Source organism: Ictalurus furcatus, chromosome 10 (assembly GCF_023375685.1).
Source record: "Ictalurus furcatus strain D&B chromosome 10, Billie_1.0, whole genome shotgun sequence".
Classification (NCBI taxonomy): domain Eukaryota; kingdom Metazoa; phylum Chordata; class Actinopteri; order Siluriformes; family Ictaluridae; genus Ictalurus; species Ictalurus furcatus.
Window position 1 is genome coordinate 28,049,508 of NC_071264.1, and position 19,495 is coordinate 28,069,002.

A 19,495-nucleotide genomic window follows, 5' to 3' on the forward strand; every position below is an offset into this window, starting at 1 on the left:
ATTTCCCAATAAAATAATGTCGAATCTGTGAAAAGGGATTTTGGTGATACTCGGTTACGGTTATGACTCCAAACGACGCCATCTTTCCCATATCTTTTAGCTATTTTCCTCATATCGGCCTGTTCAAATCCTTATATCGCCCCCTGCTGGTGACCTTTGTGTGTATCAATGAAACGAGTTCATATTTCCCATTTTACGCTTAAGAATGTAAATAGCTGAGAATTCAGGATTTGAGTACTTGTTTCCTATGAAATAATCTGTGTTCGTTTTTGTTCATTTATTTCAAACGGGACACGAATCGAACGGATCGTACACAGATTGTCACGCAGTGATCGTCTGCGATTAGCGAATCAGAATTCGAATCAGTTAGCTTGTACAGCGTTGTGTGCCAAGTCATGACGTCTCCATCCTGATTTCGAATTCCCACGTCAGTCAGTCCCACAAAGAATCGACTCACTGATTCCAGGAGATGAAAACGTAAAGAGTCAACCCCAGGAGTCAACTCCACACCCGAAACGATTCACAGATTCCGTTCTACATCTGTTTAATTCGTCGGAATGATGTCTTAACGAATAAACGACGTTTCATTTTCTCGGCATACACGATATATGTCGGGAATAAATTCGTCGCCGTGCGTCAAGTCATCGAGTCGAGCCGTCCTGCTTTCAGTTCACATCCCAAAATGAGTCGATTCAGTGATTCCAAAAAACGATTCGCCTCGCGCACACGCTTATTTACAACGTTTGTCTTGTCAGAATTGGACAAATCAGGGCTTTGGGTACAGATAAGACAGATCGCTGCAACAAAACGTGCTAAAACGGTAAAAAAATAAATAAATCAGGGTAAAGAATAATGTCGCTTTGCGTTACTTTAGGTTTCATTTGGTTTGACCTACAGAAAACGCTGAGAATATTCTAAAAATATTAATAATAATAATACTTGACAATGAAAGCAATCGTTGGTTGCAGAAGATGTTAATGTGTGTGTGACTCGTTCTGACCCTGACAGAAACCCCGCTGAGATCAGACAGTAATCAGGAGGACCGATCGTTCTCGGACTCCTCCCTCTTCAGCCACTGGGGTCAGGATCTGAACTCCGAGAGTCGCCGGGTCGCCCTCAAGATGTTCCAGTACTACGGTTACAACGGCTACCTCAGTGACCGCCTGCCCATGGACCGAGCCATCCCCGACTACAGACCTGAAGGGTGAGACATGCTAACAAAAAGTTCTAAAAAATAAACAAATAAAAGACATATAGCACGCCTGGCTGCGACAAGCTGGTTATAAACCTAGATACACGATATAAGCGAAGGTCTGTGGACACCTGACCATCACACGCAGCCAAAATCTAGTGGAACGCCTTCCCAGAAGAGTGGAGGTTTTTATAACAGTAAAGCTGGAATAAATCGTACGTACCGCGTGAGCACGATGGTCAGGTGTTTACTAACTTTTATCCGTATAGTGTATAATAAAATCCAAAAGGCTTTTTCCTTTAGATCACACACACTGATATTTACTCTGTACACACAATTTAATGAAGCCACAAGATAACGAACGGAGGTCATGAAACCGGAATGCACGCGATGCTTTTATTTCTTATTTGTCACGTTAATAAAATAACATCTAAGTCTTGGTTAACTCGATGCACGCGCCTGTAAAGAAAACGTCATGAGGGTTTGAAGGATAAGCTGACCAAGCTGACCTCATGTGCTACGCTTATTACTCACTTTAAGCGTTCTTAATTTTATCCATACGATTCAGTCCTTTATTCCAACCCTTTTCATACATTTTAAAGTGACAGTACAGTTAATCAAGTACTGCTCTCATATTTACGTGTTAAATATTGGTCTCGAATGGCGTTCCATAGTTAAAAAGAATTCTTTTTAACACGTCGGTACATCTAACTGTTAGACGCTGGTGCTGGTGCCGATACTGCGTCTCAGTATCGCGCAAGAACAATCCAATCCATCTGAATTTCAGAATCGCACGTAAGTTAGGCACACCTCTGGTTTGTTTTTTGAACTCCGCCCCCTCACGTAACTCCTTCACGACGTCTGGATAGCGCTTAAAAGTGTCGTTACGTCTAAGACCAGCACGCGGACGCGTGCGATTCGGATCGAAATCCTCATTACGTGCGCTTGACTCGACTCTGAGCACAGCCCTTAGACGAGGAAGTATGAAAGAGGTGACAAAGTTCTCACTCTCGCACGTTTTTGAGGCGCCGAGGCGTCGCGCAGTTCGGTAGCCGAGACCGTGCCGCTGTTTTGACAACCCGTAAACGTGAGGTGATAGTTTCGAAGCGAAAAGTGCTATCCTGCCACCTGTAATCACTGCACGTCTCTTTTTCAGCGAGGTGCGAGCGAGTCGCTCGCATTCCGGTTCGCCCCTGACCGAGCGAATGTCACGGGCGATGTGTTTCACGGCTCTCGCCGGCTCTTTGAACACCCGGGGAAGACTCACGCGGTGGTTTTGTTTAAACGTATCTCTTTGTGCAGGTGCAAGAACATGTCGTACCCCTCGAACCTGCCGCAGGTCAGCATCGTGTTCATCTTCGTGAACGAGGCGCTGTCCGTCATCCTGCGCTCCATCCAGTCGGCCATAAACAAAACCCCCGGCCACCTCCTTAAAGAGATCGTACTGGTGGACGATAACAGCAGCAGCGGTGAGTCTGTAGGAAAGATGTTGCTTTTAATATGACTGTTAACATTACATACATCACAAAGCACACTGAAATAATCCGAATTATTGCTAGAAAACAACAAATTCAATAACGTTCAACTCCTTACTAGAGACGCACCGATAGCTTAAAAAACGTCCGATGATCAGGGCCGATTATATCCTGTCAATCAAAAGAGGGCGGGAAAACACATCCACTGCGTCCTGTGTGTAACGAAGACGTCTCCCGTCGTCTCTGTAACCTCTGCACTGATCGCATTTCACACCAGAAGTGAGCAGCAGTGAAGCGGGAGTTTCGGCGCCGAGTCTAAATTATCGAAAGATTACACCATTGAAAGATTTACATGAAGACGAGTCGACAAAAAAGTATATATTGCACAGAAAAATAGATTTGTCGAGTTGTATATTTCATATCCGGTTAATTTTAATATATAAAAAGTGGATATTATATATGACCAGTTTGATGTCAGTGATGAAGTAGAAATGCTTGTGTTTGTGGAGAGCGAACGGGAGACTAACAGGAGGGTTTTTACAATCCAGTCAATGTTAATACGAATGAATAACATTCAACAAGTTAATAATCTTACGTTAATCTTCAGAATCGAGTTCATGTGTTCATGTTCATTAGAGTAATGTGTGTTCTGTTGATGAGAACAGTTACCGTCAAACAACGTGTTGAAATGGAGAGAATAAAGTTTGTATTTGCATTTCTTTCAGAATTGTGGAATTCGTTATTATTCATTTATAAGGAGGTATAAAAGGCAGGACTATCGGTATCGGTATCGGTATCGGCCGATATCGCTCCGAATAATCGCGTATCGGTATCGGCTGAGAAATTTACTATCGGTGCGTCTCTATTATTTATAATGTTCATGGTAATTAGAACTGAGGCTGGAAAATACAGTATAAAAAAGCGACTTTAGTCTCCATTTTACCTCCATTTTTTTTTTTTTATATACTTATAATAACGATGAACACTGATGACACTTAATGCATGAATAAATATTCTGTACCTTAAAATACTTTCCCAGTTGTACAGTTTAAACCCATAAGAAGTCATTTTGTCCGTTTTGGAACGTTCTGAACCGAGCCCTTGTGTTATTTTTCACACGATAAGTGATGCGACTGACGTGGGTGTTGCGTGCGGGTCAGGAAGAAGATTACGGGTCAGGGGTGCGCGATACGACAAGAATATCTCATCACGATAGACGATCTGTATCAGGTTTTGCAAAATATCATTCAGTAGTGCTGCGTTTAAAAAAATAACGAACCTGTTCGCTGACACTTTATTGAATGTATTTGTGTTTAAATTATTATTATTATTATTTTTTTTACATTTAAAGCAGTTACATTTGTATTTCTTGAATTTTTTTTTTTTTTTATTCCTTGCATCCCTGTACTCCGTCAATCTCCAGAAACCTGACATCGGAAGAAAAGTCCCTGCAGATGGACGTTTACTGCATGTCGCGTCCTCACGTGCACGTTCCTGCTGGATTTTGGATCTTTATTTGTTTGCTTCTGTTCCTCCTCAGGTAGTCAGGTCACGGCAGCGCTGACATTTTGCTAACAGCGTTCTGCGGCACGCGTGCCGGAGCGTCGTGTCAGACGGCAGCGGCGATAGATAGACTTCCGTCGTTATGCCCGTGATGGCTAATCTAACCTCATCGCCGCTTATCAGCGTCTCCGCGGAAACCGTCAGGCCTTTTCAGACGCCGTCGTTATCTACCTGCCGTCAGATTTGTGCACGGTTTTCGTCGCTCGTTCATTAGCGTGCCTCGAGCAGCGTGACCGCTGCGGAGCGAGTTCAGGGCGATCAGACCGGCTCCTCGACTCACCGGATGATTTCGGTGGAGCCGAAGGCCGTTCACGAGGACGCGGAGCGTCGCGGCATGTCTCCGTCGTCTGACAGCGCCGTCTGAACGCTCACTCGGAGACCAGACAGGGAGTCAACAATGTCACCATAACAACGCAACCTTTCTCTGAGAGCGGCAAAGGGAATAAATACAGGCTTCTCTGTAAAGTTCAGATCAGTTTTATTCGTAGAACGCTTTTAACTGCAGACATTGGACTTCATTTAGCAATCTTTTAGAAAGCACACAGAGAGCCGAAAGCCACAGAATGCTGACGAAACTGTGGAAGAGGATTATTTGATCCAATAAAGCAGCTCAGACACTGCCGTTATGCAATTCAGTTCAATTCATTTAGATCAGGACATTACATTACGTTTGTCCTGATGGACTGGCCAGGCTTGTTCTGCTTAATTCCTGGATTTGTTTTTGATTTCTTTCTTTCTTTCGGGTCATTAACATAAAACGTCTTCACAAGTTGAACTAAACGAGCGTGTTTAAAACCGGACAGCGTAATCCGTATACCGTATATAAATGCCTGAATTCATCAGCGAATTATACGACGGAGTCTAGGTTCGCATCGTACGTACACGTATACCCGAATTATCCACGCGTAACAAACGGGATTACGTAAAAAAAAAAAAAAAAAAAGGGTTTACAAATAAATTTGTTCGTATCCAGTGAAATAAAACGTGGCCCGGTGTCACAAAGTCGGATTAAAGGAGGAAACGGTAGAGACGGACACGTAATTGTACACCCTCCTGCACAATTTGGATGATTCCTGGGGTCAGGGTTTAAAGCCCCGCCGTTAGGATGAGATGCACTAAAGAGGCTCTTCCTGAAAGAAATCCACAAAACGCATCAAGCCTCATTAGCGTCCGAATCGGACGTTTCATAGTTATTAGCTAGTCCTGTAGTGTACTTCCCAGTCCCACGAAATCGATGCGTCTGTAAAGTGGAAGCCGACTTAATGTGATAACCTATGGCGGGCTGGTTTAATTGTTTTCGCGTGCGTCGCCGACGAAAAGTAACAAGACGTCGGCTGACGTCACGTCTGCCGTATGTTCTGTCCTTATTATTTGGGTCCTGTTAGCGTGAGGAGATAGGGAGATGGATTGTGTGTACTGTACTGACTGTTACGTATATAATAGTCTTGCTCCGGACTTTATTTTGTTCGGTCTCATTACTTCTTGATTCTAAAGGAATGTCCGTAATCTATGCGCACTAAAGGGCGTTTTCACACCTGGCCCCTTTGGAGCGTTTTCTCCACGGGTCCGGTTCGTTCAGACGTTTACGAATACGGTAACGAGCGAGGTCGTCTCGGCCCGATTGCGAACGAACTCTGGATCTTGCGGTGAGACGGCAATCCGTCCCAACGAACCGATCTGTATAGCGATGCATGATGGGAACGGCGTTATGCTAACGGCTCGCAGTTCGTTCGCGGTTTAACGTGGACCAAAGGCGAGGTAAAATGCCTCATCGAGACAGCGGAGCTGCTGTCTATCCATCTTGTTGCGGAACCCTGGGACATACAGTAAACCGGTGCACTCTGACCAATCAGGTGACAGTTTACTCGCATGTGACTCGCATGAGCACATTTTGGTACGTTTTTAAACTGCATCAAGGAGAAGATGAAGAGTCGCTCTAAAGAAGCTCTTCCTAAAGGAAATCCAACACTGAAGAGTTGAAGATCAAAAATTCTATGAGGACGTACAAAGATGTTTTAACCCAAACCTCAGTCTGGAGCTTGGGATGTCCATGCTAGTCATAAAGGATTCACATGGGGTGAATACGAATCTCCTCAGAATTGTGATTCAGAATCACTTTGAATCTGACTCGTGGACAGCCGGACGGGTTTTTTATTTTTTCCTCCCAGGAAACATGATGGATGTCCAGTCCCCTTCAGTGACAGGTAGCTGACTAGTACGCAGCATACAGAGAGCTATAAATGTCAGAGACACGAGGGGGCAAAATGAAAATGTCACTTTTAAAACAAAGGCTATCACGCCGTCCTAGTTACGGCGGAAGACGTGCGACGATTACGATCTGAAGCCGCTTCGCCGCTTCTCCGCACCATGTGTCCCGATATATAAAAAGGGCACCTGAGGTAATGCTCTATGAAAGATTGATCGTGCGGCTCGCTTATAATGGACCTCTGAAGCTTCGGTGCTTCATTGTGATTCATACCAAAGCATTACCGGTGTAACCCATTACTCCTCATTTCAATCAATTCAACTTCATTTGAATTTGTTACATTTGAATCTAGATAGAGGAGAATCAAACACAACCCCCAATTCCAAAAAAAAGTCAAATGTAAATAAAAACAGAACACAATGATTTTCAAATCTCATAAACCCATATGTCATTCATAATAGGATATAGAAAACATATCCCGTGTTTAAACTGAGGAAATGTACCGTTTTAATAGAAAAATAAGGTCATTTTGAATTCGATGGCCGAAACGCGTCTCAAAAAAGTTGGGACGGGGGCAAGAAAAGGCTGGAAAAGTAAGTGTTAGTAAAAAGAAACAGCTGGAGGGTAATTGGGAACAGGTCAGTAAGATGACTGGGTATAAAAAGAGAACGTTAGAGAGGCGGAGTCTTTCAGAAGTAAAGATGGGAGAGAGGTGCACCAATCTGCGAAAAACTGCATCGACAATTTGTGGGACAATTTCGGAATAATGTTCCTCGACGTAAAATTGCGAAGACGATGAATATCTCGTCACCTACCGGACATGATATCATCAACGGTTTCAGAGAATCCGGAGAAATCCCTGTGCGCAAGGGACAAGGGTGAAAAGCAATATCGCATGCCCGTGATCTTCGGGCCGTCGGGCGGCACTGCGTTAAAAACAGGCCTGATTCTGTAATGGAAATCACTGCATGGGCTCAGAAACACCTCCAGAACTCATTGACTGTGAATCCAGTTCACAAACGCTGGTTAAAGTTCTATCATGCAAACAAGAAGCCATGTGTGACCACGATCCAGAAACGCCGCCGTCTTCTCCGGGACAAAGCTCATTTAAAATGGACCGAGGCGTGAAAGTGGAAAACTGTCGAAATGTGAAATTCTTATTGGAAACCACGGACGCCGTGTCGTCTAAACTAAAGAGGACTAAAGAGGAGAGGAACCATCCGGATTTTTATCAGCGCTCAGTTCAAAAGTCTGCATCTCTGATGGTATGGGGTGCATCAGTGCCTATGGAATGGGCAGCTTGCACATCTGGAAAGGCACCATCAATGCTGAAAGGTATATACAGGTTTTAGAGCAACATACTGTATTGCTTCCATCCAGATCCCATCCCATCTTTACTTCTGAAAGACTCCGCCTCTCTACGGTCCTCTTTTTATACCCAGTCATCTTACTGACCCGTTCCCAATTAACCTCCAGCTGTTTCTTTTTACTAACACTTGCCATCGAATTCCAAATGACCTTATTTTTCTCTTAAAACGGCACATTTCCTCAGTGAAAACATTGGATATGTTTTCTATGCTCTAGTGTGAATAACACATGGGCTTATGAGATTTGCAAATCATTGCATTCTGTTTTTATTCACGTTACACAGCGTCCCAATTTTTTGGGAATTTTTTTTGGGAGGCTGTAAAAGCGAAGCTGGACGTCAGAAGGCAGGAGCGGCCTCGGTGCCGCAGAGATCTGTGTGTTTTTGCCGTTTTAACAGACCGAATTCAGCCCATTAAAGGCCGGGTAATGAGTTGATCAGTTGATTTAGGTGTTTTAAACGAGGTAGGAAGATAAACCGTGCAGTGTTTCCACCCTCCAGGACTCGAGGCCTTCCTCACACTCCGGCTCTGAGGCAAGCAGATGAAACGATTCTCTCTCTCCCTGTGAGGCTGGAAGCAGGAGAGGACGGTGGTGTGGTATAAATCAGGGCAGCGCGAGAAGACAGGCTTTAATGCAATTGTGAAAGAGCAAGAAGCTGAAGAAGCTCATTGCAAACTGTGGGGGGAAAAAAAAAGAAAAAACAAATGGCCTGCAGCGATTCTGTTCATGTTCCCTCATGAAATTACACCTTCTCACTGATCAATGACGAGCCCGGTGTGCTCAAGGATAACGCACACTGGAGTGTGTGTGTGTGCGTGTGTGTGTGTGTGTGTGTGTGTGTGTGTGTGTGAGTCCAACAATGGCACAGGAGGCCTCAAAACAGGAAGAAGGAAAAATAGAGAAAGAAAGAAAGAACGTGGGAAGGAAGAGAAGAAAGGAAGAAGGAAAAATAGAGAAAGAAAGAAAGAACGTGGGAAGGAAGAGAAGAAAGGAAGAAGGAAAAATAGAGAAAGAAAGAAAGTGGGGAAGGAAGGAAGGAAATAGAGGACGCTGAAAAGAGATGAAGAAAGAAATAAAGAGACAAAGTGGTGAAGGAAGGAAGGAAGGAAAGGAAATAGAGGAGGAAAGAAATATAAAGAAAGAAAGTGGGGAAGGAAGGAAGAAGGAAGAATAGACAAAGGAAGAAAGGAAGTGGGCAGGAAGCAAAGAAAGAAAAAATCGTCAAAGAAAGAAAGTGGTGAAGGAAGGAAATCGAGGAAGGAAGAAACAGATGAAGAAAGGAATAAAGAAAGTAAGTGGTGAAGGAAGGAAGGAAGGAAGGAAGGAAATAGAGGAAAAAGAAAGATAAAGAAAGAAAGTGGAGAAGGAAGGAAGGAAATAGAGGAGGAAAGAAAGAAAGAAAGTGGGGAAGAAAGGAAGGAATAGAGGAAGAAAGAAAGAAAGTGTGGAAGGAAGGAAGGAAATAGTAGAAGGAAGGAAGGAAATAGCAGAAGAAAGGAAGGAAATAGAGGAGGAAAGAAAGAAAGAAAGTGGGGAAGAAAGGAAGGAATAGAGGAAGAAAGAAAGAAAGTGGGGAAGGAAGGAAATCGAGGAAGGAAGAAAGAAAGTGGGGAAGGAAGGAAATCGAGGAAGGAAGAAAGAAAGTGGGGAAGGAAGGAAGGAAGGAAGGAAGGAAGGAAATAGCAGAAGGAAGGAAGGAAATAGAGGAAGAAAGAAAGTAAGTGGTGAAGGAAGGAAGGAAGAAAATAGAGGAAAAAGAAAGATAAAGAAAGAAAGTGGAAAAGGAAGGAAGGAAATAGAGGAGGAAAGAAAGAAAGAAAGTGGGGAAGAAAGGAAGGAATAGAGGAAGAAAGAAAGAAAGTGGGGAAGGAAGGAAGGAAATAGCAGAAGGAAGGAAGGAAATAGAGGAAGAAAGAAAGAAAGTGGGGAAGGAAGGAAGGAAGGAAGGAAATAGAGGAGGAAAGAAAGAAAGAAAGTGGGGAAGAAAGGAAGGAATAGAGGAAGAAAGAAAGTGGTGAAGGAAGGAAGGAAGGAAATAGCAGAAGGAAGGAAGGAAATAGAGGAAGAAAGAAAGAAAGTGGTGAAGGAAGGAAGGAAATAGCAGAAGGAAGGAAGGAAATAGAGGAAGAAAGAAAGAAAGTGGGGAAGGAAGGAAGGAAATAGCAGAAGGAAGGAAGGAAATAGAGGAAGAAAGAAAGAAAGTGGGGAAGGAAGGAAACAGGAAGAAAAAAGAGATGAAGAAAGGCTGTAAGGAAATAGTGGAAGAAATAAAGAATGAAAGGAAGGAAGGAATGAAAGGGAATAAAGAAAGAGAGGAAAAGAAAGAAAGAAAGAACGTGTACACAGGGAGGTGTAAGTCAGACGCTCAACATTAGCAGCTTTCATCAGTCATTGTTGATATTGTCCAGGTTTCTCTAAGCAGACGCTCATGTAACTGTTCCACGTCATTAACTGTAACTATAAACGGATAAAAGTATGATGTGCTGTTAATCGCTGGTGAATCACTGTGGGGTGGCGGGAGTGAAACGCTTCGGGCGGGGCGTGCTGTTACAGGAAAATAATCCACTTCAGGTCAGTAACAGTAACTCGGCTTGGTCGTTGATTATTTTCCCGTAACAGCGTGACCCCGTGTGCTGTGTTTTTTTAATTCCTCTCGTTATTTCACGGCTCAGTGCGGCCGTTTCATTAAATCATTAATTCAGTGTTTGGTGTTTTTATTTATGGATTTTTTTAAAAAGTAACCCCAGAGTATGAAGGCATGCAGCGAAGCACACCGTCATCGACGTCTGGTTTAACTGAAAACTGATAACAGCTCCTTTTCGTTATTTATAACCCACTGATTCAGCACACCTGATGTAACGACTCGGCTCATCGGGGAGTCGGCGCGTGAGAATCCGAGCGTCGTTAAGGCAGCGGATTTTGACGAATGTAAAAGGGAAAGCCTCGGGGGGCTCAAATCCGTGATTGCTTTTTAATGAAGTTAATGTTGCTCTGCGGATCGGTAACTGCTGAGCTTCCAACGTTTGCGTGGACTTTCAAAGTAGGCGGGGCTAACCGTGGGTAAAAACGCCGACGTCTCCCGCTTTCTCACTTTCCGCCTTTATATAGTTCCGTGTATGTAGTTTTAAACGCAACAAAAATAAATCGCGTGGTATCTCGTAATATGTGTTGCGTTTCACCGATCTTCGGTTGTATACAAACTTTAAGAGCAGTACCTTCTCTGATGAGTCTTAGCTTCTCTTGTGCTGCTGCGCTAGGCTTCCATGCAGAGCGTGAACGTGAACGGAGAAAAATTAAACACGTTTACTTCACTATACAGAATTACAATCAGTATGTCTGCTGTTCAACACAGAGGACGTGCACGTGTAGTTTATCTACTTTCATTTTATAATAAGGCCAGTTACAGATAATAACGTCTTACTGCTAACGTACTTCGAGTCATAACCACCCATCCATCCACCCACCCACTCATCCACCCATCCATCCATCCACCCATCCAATCATTCATCCACCCACCCACCCATCCACCCACCCACCCACCCATCCATCCATCCATCCAATCATCCATCCATCCACCCACCCACCCATCCATCCATCCATCCAATCATCCATCCATCCACCCACCCACCCATCCATCCATCCATCCATCCAATCATCCATCCATCCATCCATCCAATCATCCATCCATCCATCCACCCATCCAATCATTCATCCACCCACCCACCCATCCATCCATCCATCCACCCAATCATCCATCCATCCACCCACCCACCCATCCATCCATCCATCCATCCGTCCATCCATCCAATCATCCATCCGTCCATCCACCCACCCATCCAATCATCCATCCATCTAATCATCCATCCACCCGTCCACCCATCCATCCACCCATCCATCCAATCACCCATCCACCCATCCATCCAATCATCCATCCATCCACCCACCCATCCAATCATCCATCCATCCACCCACCCATCCAATCATCCATCCATCCATCCACCCATCCATGCAATCATCCATCCAATCATCCATCCACCCACCCACCCATCCATCCATCCATCCATCCAATCATCCATCCATCCACCCACCCATCCATCTACCCATCCGTCCATCCATCCGTCCATCCACCCGTCCACCCACCTGTCCATCCACCCATCCACCCACCTGTCCATCCACCCATCCATCCATGCCGCTTAATCTACACAGAGTCAAGGGAGCACCTGGAGCCTACACCAGGGAACTCAGGGCACAAGGCTGGGGACACCTTGGATGGGGTGCAAACAAAATTGTGCAGGGCACAATTGCACACACAACGGACAATTTGGAAATGGCAGAAATCCTACAAAGCCTGTCTTTGGAAACTGGGAGGAAACTGGAGAACCCAGAGGAAGCCCATGAAGCACAGGAGAACACGCAAACTTCACACACACAGGGCGGAGGTGGGATCTGAACCCTGGAGGTGCGACGCAAATGTGCTAACCACTAAGCCACCATGCCCCACCCCCTCAACTCATAACCAGCTTGTGCTATTTATTCTTCTGCTTAATGACATGGCCCGCCCTTTCTTTACCTCCACAGAGCCACAAGGGATACTATCGTTGATCAGCCGTAGTTAGCGTGCACGATAGGAGGGCATACTGCACACCATCTCACGAGCCATCAGAAAAGATTGAGCGTATCAACAATACAGCTTTCAATTTCAGTATACCGCTTGCATTTTGTTTTCCGCAGTCACACCTTTTAATAGCTTTATCAAAGAGACTGGAGACTTCATTTTCCTGCAGATGCAAAGACATCTTTGATATACTGTTTTTCGTTCTTTCTTTCATTTAGTTGTTTTTGTGTTTTTAAGAAAACATTGCACACTTAATATCTCAATAGCCACTTTAATCCTATCTCGCTGTACACGGGCATAACTTTCCACCGCCGGAATGGAAATCGACTTCTCTTATAGTCTTATAAAGACTTATATTAAATAAATAGTAATACCATCCATCCATCCATCCATCCATCTTCTACCGCTTATCCTCTTCAGGGTCACGGGGAAACCTGGAGCCTATCCCAGGGAGCATCGGGCACAAGGCGGGGTACACCCTGGACAGGGCGCCAATCCATCGCAGGGCACAATCACATACACACTCACACACCCATTCATACACTACAGACACTTTAGACACGCCGATCAGCCTACCATGCATGTCTTTGGACTGGGGGAGGAAACCGGAGTACCCGGAGGAAACCCCCGCAGCACGGGGAGAACATGCAAACTCCGCACACACAGGGCCACGGTGGGAATCGATCCCCCAACCCTGGAGGTTATGAGGCAAACGTGCTAACCCTAATACTAAACTGATATATAATGCTCATCTGTCTGTCTGTCTGTCTGTCTATCTTTCTAGACGACTTGAAGGAGAAGCTGCAGGACTTTGTAGAAGAGACGAACGCTAAACGTCCAGGCTTTATAAAGATGGTGCGGCACCACAAGCAGGAGGGTCTGATCCGGTCCCGTGTGAGCGGCTGGAGGGCCGCGACCGCCCCCGTGGTGGCGCTGTTCGACGCCCACGTGGAGTTTAACACCGGCTGGTGGGTCACGATGAACTCCGTCTGAGAACGTGAACATCATGAACCTTCATGCTCTGTTCACTACTTACAAATGTTCTTACAAATACATTCAGTTTTTGTAAAATAAATAATAATATGAATAACGATGTCTCGACTATAACAATCCGTATCGACGGATTTTTATGATGAGCGTATACCTTTTTTTTTTTAAATCGCAAAACAGCCGTAATCGTTGTTGCGACCACTGATATAACATCAACTCTTCATCTCATTTATGAGTAATAATATCAATTTAATTTTATTCAAATAGAGTCAAAAATCCTTAACCTGCCTGGTATTGTCATGTCTTTAATATAAATCAGATTTTGCACTTTTAGCTAGCTCGCTAAGCATCAGCTTGGTTCAGATTCACCGGGGGGGGGGGCGCGGGGGGGTGTGATCGTATCTTAAACGCTATTAGCTGGCGTGTAAGTCATTCCAGCACTTCGACACGCCGTCGCCGTTTCAGAGGGAAATATCTCGACGTACGGAATCAAATCCCAGCTAAGAAGCCGTCTGATGCGGACTTTAATGCCGAAATAACACCGTTCAGAATGCACATTGCTCGCTAGAAAGCAGGTGTGTCATGAAGGGTGTTATGAAGGTTCACTCGAACACGTGGGATGAAACATCTGCACTGTCGTTAAGGATTACCGGAATCCCTTTGATTTGTGGAACGTGTCCAGGTGTCTCACAAAATATGATTGAGTCCGTCCCCAAACCCCCCCCCCATTTAGATCCACATCATCATTGCAGTCACATTCCGCAGCTCACGTGGCCCGCTGCCGTTACTCGCTTAACCACCTGACCCAGAAATGTCAGCACAGATGGAGCATTATCCGAAATATTTCTTTAATGAGCTTCAACGTGATCCGTGAGCCAGGAAAATCCCCAGTCCTAAAAACGATGTCCTAAATCCCGACGCAGATCCGTTCATCTGTGATGCGCACGGAATAAAACACGGCGTTGCGTCGCAGGAAACGACTCGACGACGGGATTTCTTAGAGTCATGCGAGTCGATGCAGAGTTGAATATTTCCAACAGCGGTCTACTCAAGCCTTAAAAGAGAACGGCGTGTCCTTTTTGTCCATTTCTAGTGACATGGTGCGAAACACGTTCCTGTCATCACCTATGTTATAGCGACTACGTAACAGTCATCCCCCTCACCCTTTCGTTTTTCTTTCCCGGGAATTTAATAAGACAAGAGACACAGCTTGTTTCCAAGCACTGTTCCTGGAGACTCCTTCCATAGAGAGGTTTAATATTGTAAACAGAATGTACTACAGGTTCACCATATCTTCAAAATAAATAAACACAATTATAATCTATAACTTTTATATATATTTATAACTCATTATAACTTAACAATTGACTGAATAAAAGTTAGAGGTCTAAATAGAGCTCCAAAGTCAGCTAAAGTGGCCAACTTCCACGAAATGTTCTCAGGTAATGTAGAGCACAGCACCGAGGGGCTGGTGTCATTTGAAGGCTACCGAAGAGCTATTTTTTACCCGTATAATGGGGCCACAGATTACTCGGATTGGGACCTCTGGTGTTCAAACAGGGCAGTTGCATAATTAAATGCATAATTAATAGAATGCTCGTTACCACGATACATATCGTCAGATTGTTTTTTATAACGTGACGCATCGGTACACCTCTAATAGTTCCATGTTTTCTTTGTTAAATGAAAGCGCATTTAAAAAAAATAAAAAATAAATCCATTTTAGAAAAGAAGATGTATTAAATCGAGCGCATTAACGCAAACCCGTAATTCGCAGATGCAAGACTGTCAGAGCTGCCGTTATAGAACGTGAATCAACACCTCCTGACCGATGCAATTCGAGGACGCGACAGCTCTGTGGTATAAAGTAGATCGAATGAACGCGACGGATGTGACGGATCTCTTCAGGTGTCAGTCGCTAACAGACGTGTGTTTCTGCCATCGTCTTCAGGGCCGAGCCGATTCTCCAGCGGATCCAGGAGGACCGGACGCGGATCATCTCTCCGTCGTTCGACAACATTAAATACGACACTTTCGAGGTGGAGGAGTATCCGCTGTCCGCTCAGGGCTTTGACTGGGAACTGTGGTGTCGCTATCTGAACCCCCCCAAGTCCTGGTGGAATCTGAACAACACCACCTCTCCAATCAGGTAGCATGCTGTGTACTCACACCTAGCTTTAGCTTCTGATTATTATTAAAGGTGACTTGTATTGATTGTCCGCAAAAGTAAATAATTTACCACTGAAAAATGTCATTAATATGTAATTTTAATACATATTATTTTCAATTTTAGAAAAGTCTAGAAATGCGGTCGGAGTTTGTAATGGGAAAAATAATAATAGCGTGCAAAACAAACGTACGCAAGAGTTTATTAAGAGTGTGTCTGGAAATTTCCGGAATTTCTTTCATGGGAGTAAAATATCACGTCTGTTCCGTGTAAAAGAAAATGCAATTTGGGACAAGATTCAGGGCGGAGTCTACGCAAGTAGATTATCAGCCGAACGACTGAAGGGCAGGTAATAAATTTGCAGACGCTCTTTTTCTGAGGGTTCGAGACAAAACAAGATCATTTACTACATTTCAATCACGAGAAAGATCATAATTATACGAACGCCTTAGCGTCTGGACGCCATCTAAGATCGATTCATTTCGTTTTATCGCTCTTATACAACGGCGACTTTATTTATTAAAAGAAAACAGCATACTCGAATTTCTCACACACAGCGTACATATCATATATATATCAGTTTCTTGTTGCTGCGTGTTTCTCTTCAGGAGTCCGGCTCTGATCGGCTGCTTCGTCGTAGACAGGAAGTACTTCGAGGAAATCGGACTGCTGGACGAAGGCTTGGAAATCTATGGGGGCGAGAATGTGGAGCTGGGTGTCAGGGTGAGTGATGATCTCTCTCTCTCGCTCTCTCTCTCTCTCTCTTTCTCTTTCTGCCGACTGCAGCTAATGAAGATAATGGCCTCTCTCCTGACAGATTAACAACAATAATGATCTCCGATGCTTTTGGCAGGACGCGGAGGAACGACTTATCAAACCGATTTCTGGTGCGTGTTTGATTGCGGCTGGGACGTCTGGGCGGAGCGGGGACGCTACTTTAAATACACAGGGATTAGTCCGATTCAGTCGAATCCTGGCGCGTTCACGTGCAAACTCCGCACACACAGGGCCACGGCGGGAATCGGACCCCCGACCCTGGAGGCGTGAGGTCAACGTGATAACCACCAAGCCACCGTGCGCCCAGTTATATGAGCACGTTTCAAGCCCCGCCCCCTCACATTTACCCCAAGTGCAATGGGTTTTTTTTGTTTTGTTTTGTTTAGTTTTGGGTTTTTTTTGCGTTTTTTGGTTTATTTAACAGTTATGCTCAGTGTGGAACCGTAACAAACGAACGAACCATTTAAAAGAATCGATTTCGATCCGATTCGGGGTCATAGGCGAGAAAAGTGGGCCAAGAAAAAAATCAAATCATTTTAATGACGTTTTCATTTCAAAGCGGTTTTTTAAAGCAGGGCGTTGTAATCCGTAACAGGAAATAATTCAGCACGTATAGCGCTGGCAGTATTATGAGGGTAAGTTCAATGAGAGCCTCAAAAGTATTACGTAAGTTAGAATCGAATCGAACTCCTTTCTAGAGGAAACTGGACGCTTGTACGGAATTACGTAGGGGAAAAAAATGCACACGTTTATGACACCTCTTTGCAACGAACAATACAAAAATGTAAATAAATAAATAAATAAATAAATAAATAAAGGGTTCCTCTCTATCATCGCTCTGAAGAATCTTTTCTGGCAGCGTTATTTTTCACCCTGCGCGCACATTAAGCTTTATCCTTTTATGCTGTGCTAGTCATTCCGAAATGAAACCCGATATCAGTCCGGGTTTGATATAAAGTCTGAACTGTTTGTTTCTCGGAGATGAACGCATTGCCTCCATTTCAGCCGCATTGCCTCCGTTTCAGCTTCATTTCATCAGTTTGTTTCCTTGCTGCTTTCTACGCAGGCGGTAATCTATTCCATCTGAAGATGTCCTTTCACTCCGAGCTCGAACGCTCGATCCGAACGGTAAGAGGAGTTGTCCGAGTCCCTTAGGAGAGCTAATCATAGATAGTCAGAAAGCGTTATAAACCAGAGCACTGCGAATACTCGTGTTTCAGATTGCATAGTAATCACGTTCTGTAATAATCACGGAGCCACACGGTGTTACACGTACACGTACACGCTGCTTTTCACGGCAGGCAACGGTGGAATCATCAGTCAGTCTAAAGAGACGAGGAGGAGGAGGAGGAGGAGGAGGATGCGGCTTCTGGACCCTGAACGACACACTTTTACCATTTCTTTTCCTCGATAATGGCCCGCTGATTGTTTTCCTGTGGAAGCATCGTGGGCTTTTCTTCTTCTTCTTCTTCTTCTTCTTCTTCTTCTTCTTCTTCTTCTTCTTCTTCAGCTGGCTTTGCGTATAAATGGAAGTTGAATCGTTTTGATTGTATCAGAAAAGTCAACATAGTGGAGCCAAATTCCCTGACCGTGGTCCTGAAAGCGGCGGTAGGCAGCAGGTTCGCAGTAGGGAGGTGACCCTCATCCTGAGAGTTAAATGTTTCTGTGACTGTTTCAATGACTTTTAAAAAAAAAAAAGAAAAAATTTTAAGACCTTTCTTGTATCCGGCTTCTGTGAGCCTCGTACTAATTCTGTCGAATTCTTATCGACGTCCTTGTTAAATTACGATCCAATTTTTGCAGCAGCCCGAATAAATCAGATCTCACAGATGCCCCTGTGTTGTTGGATGAAACTTTTATTGTGTGTGTGTGTGTGTGTGTGTGTGTGTGTGTGTGCAGAGAGAGATATTATAGTGTCAGACTCCCTCTTGGGAAGAAAAAATACAGGGTCATAGGTATTTTTATTTCCAGCACCAGTGTCTGAAGGACAATGAACAGCTCTGTGTGAGGCCTTGCCCTCTTTATTCCGTTCCTCTCATCCTTCTTATCACCCGCGCTCTTTTTTTTTGAAAAAATTTATTTCTGTTTTCACCTCTCGTGCTCTCAGAGTCTGAGGGTAAAGGGTTCACTGACTGCCGATGAAGCAGCGACACGATGATTTAGAGCTTCTGTGCAATCAGGGACAGATGCCGCTGCTCTTGTCATGTCGTCTTTGTGGGAGACGATGCTGAGTAAAGTGGCTTTCCCTGCCGCGTGCTGGAGCTCTCACAGACGAGACGTGAGCCGGGAGCAAAGCAGCGTACTTTTGAAGAGATTATTTTTTTGTTTAATTGTATTAGCACCTCCATTTTGCTCGCCCGGAGAACGCGAGGTGGAATCCTAGAGCCGAGGGAGCAGGGATGGTTCTCGTTCTCTCTCTCTCTCTCTCTCTCTCTCTCTCTCTCCGTGTCAATCACACCGTTACTAGGCAATCGTGGATGTCTTGTATGCGGAAGAGGGCGGATAGAGCTTTGCTCCGTGGATATGATATAAACACGTGTTCGCCTACACCTCTCCTGCTGGTACCTCTCGCATGATAATTGGAAAATAGGGGGCGGAAAACAGTTCTGTTTATTTTTTATTTTTTTTAACAGAGCAGTGGTTCTCATCTGTTTCTGTGTCCGGTTGTGACGCTCAGGAAATGTAGGTTGGATTTCTCAACGCCGTCCCTCTGGACTCGTCCCAAATCACACTACAACAACCCCCTTTTGTAAACATGTTACATCGCTACCTCTTTGTTTGTTTATTTATTTATTTATTTATTTTTTAAAATCATTAACTATTTCAGCGTCTTTAGATGTTTTTTGTTTGTTTGTTTGTTCGTTTGTTTTAATTCCTTAGAATTTTGCACGATATACCGTATGACACGTGAATCTTAATATCTAAAATGCGAAATGTCTTCTATTTTTTGTAAACAATTTTGTGTACAGTTTTGTTTTGTTTTGTAAATAGCAATATCCTCGAAATGTACGAAATCGACACGTTTAAAGGAGGTCAGAAAAAACCCCCGCCAGTTATCTTTTCAAAATCTAAAGCGTCGAGTCTGGCACAACAATTAGTTAGTTGTTGTTTTTTTTTTTTTTACAGTTATATTTATAAACTT

General features: G+C 44.2%; 1 protein-coding gene across 2 annotated transcripts in view; it reads left to right on the forward strand.

Moving 5' to 3' along the window:
• Positions 1 to 19,495, forward strand: part of galnt18b (UDP-N-acetyl-alpha-D-galactosamine:polypeptide N-acetylgalactosaminyltransferase 18b) — a 112,091-nt gene that overhangs the window by 61,152 nt on the left and 31,444 nt on the right. For both annotated transcript variants that reach the window (XM_053633967.1, XM_053633968.1), the window contains 5 exons: positions 1,009 to 1,204; positions 2,495 to 2,661; positions 13,204 to 13,387; positions 15,361 to 15,558; positions 16,185 to 16,299. In XM_053633967.1, the coding sequence (XP_053489942.1) occupies positions 1,009 to 1,204; positions 2,495 to 2,661; positions 13,204 to 13,387; positions 15,361 to 15,558; positions 16,185 to 16,299 (860 nt within the window). The remainder of the gene's footprint in view (positions 1 to 1,008; positions 1,205 to 2,494; positions 2,662 to 13,203; positions 13,388 to 15,360; positions 15,559 to 16,184; positions 16,300 to 19,495) is intronic.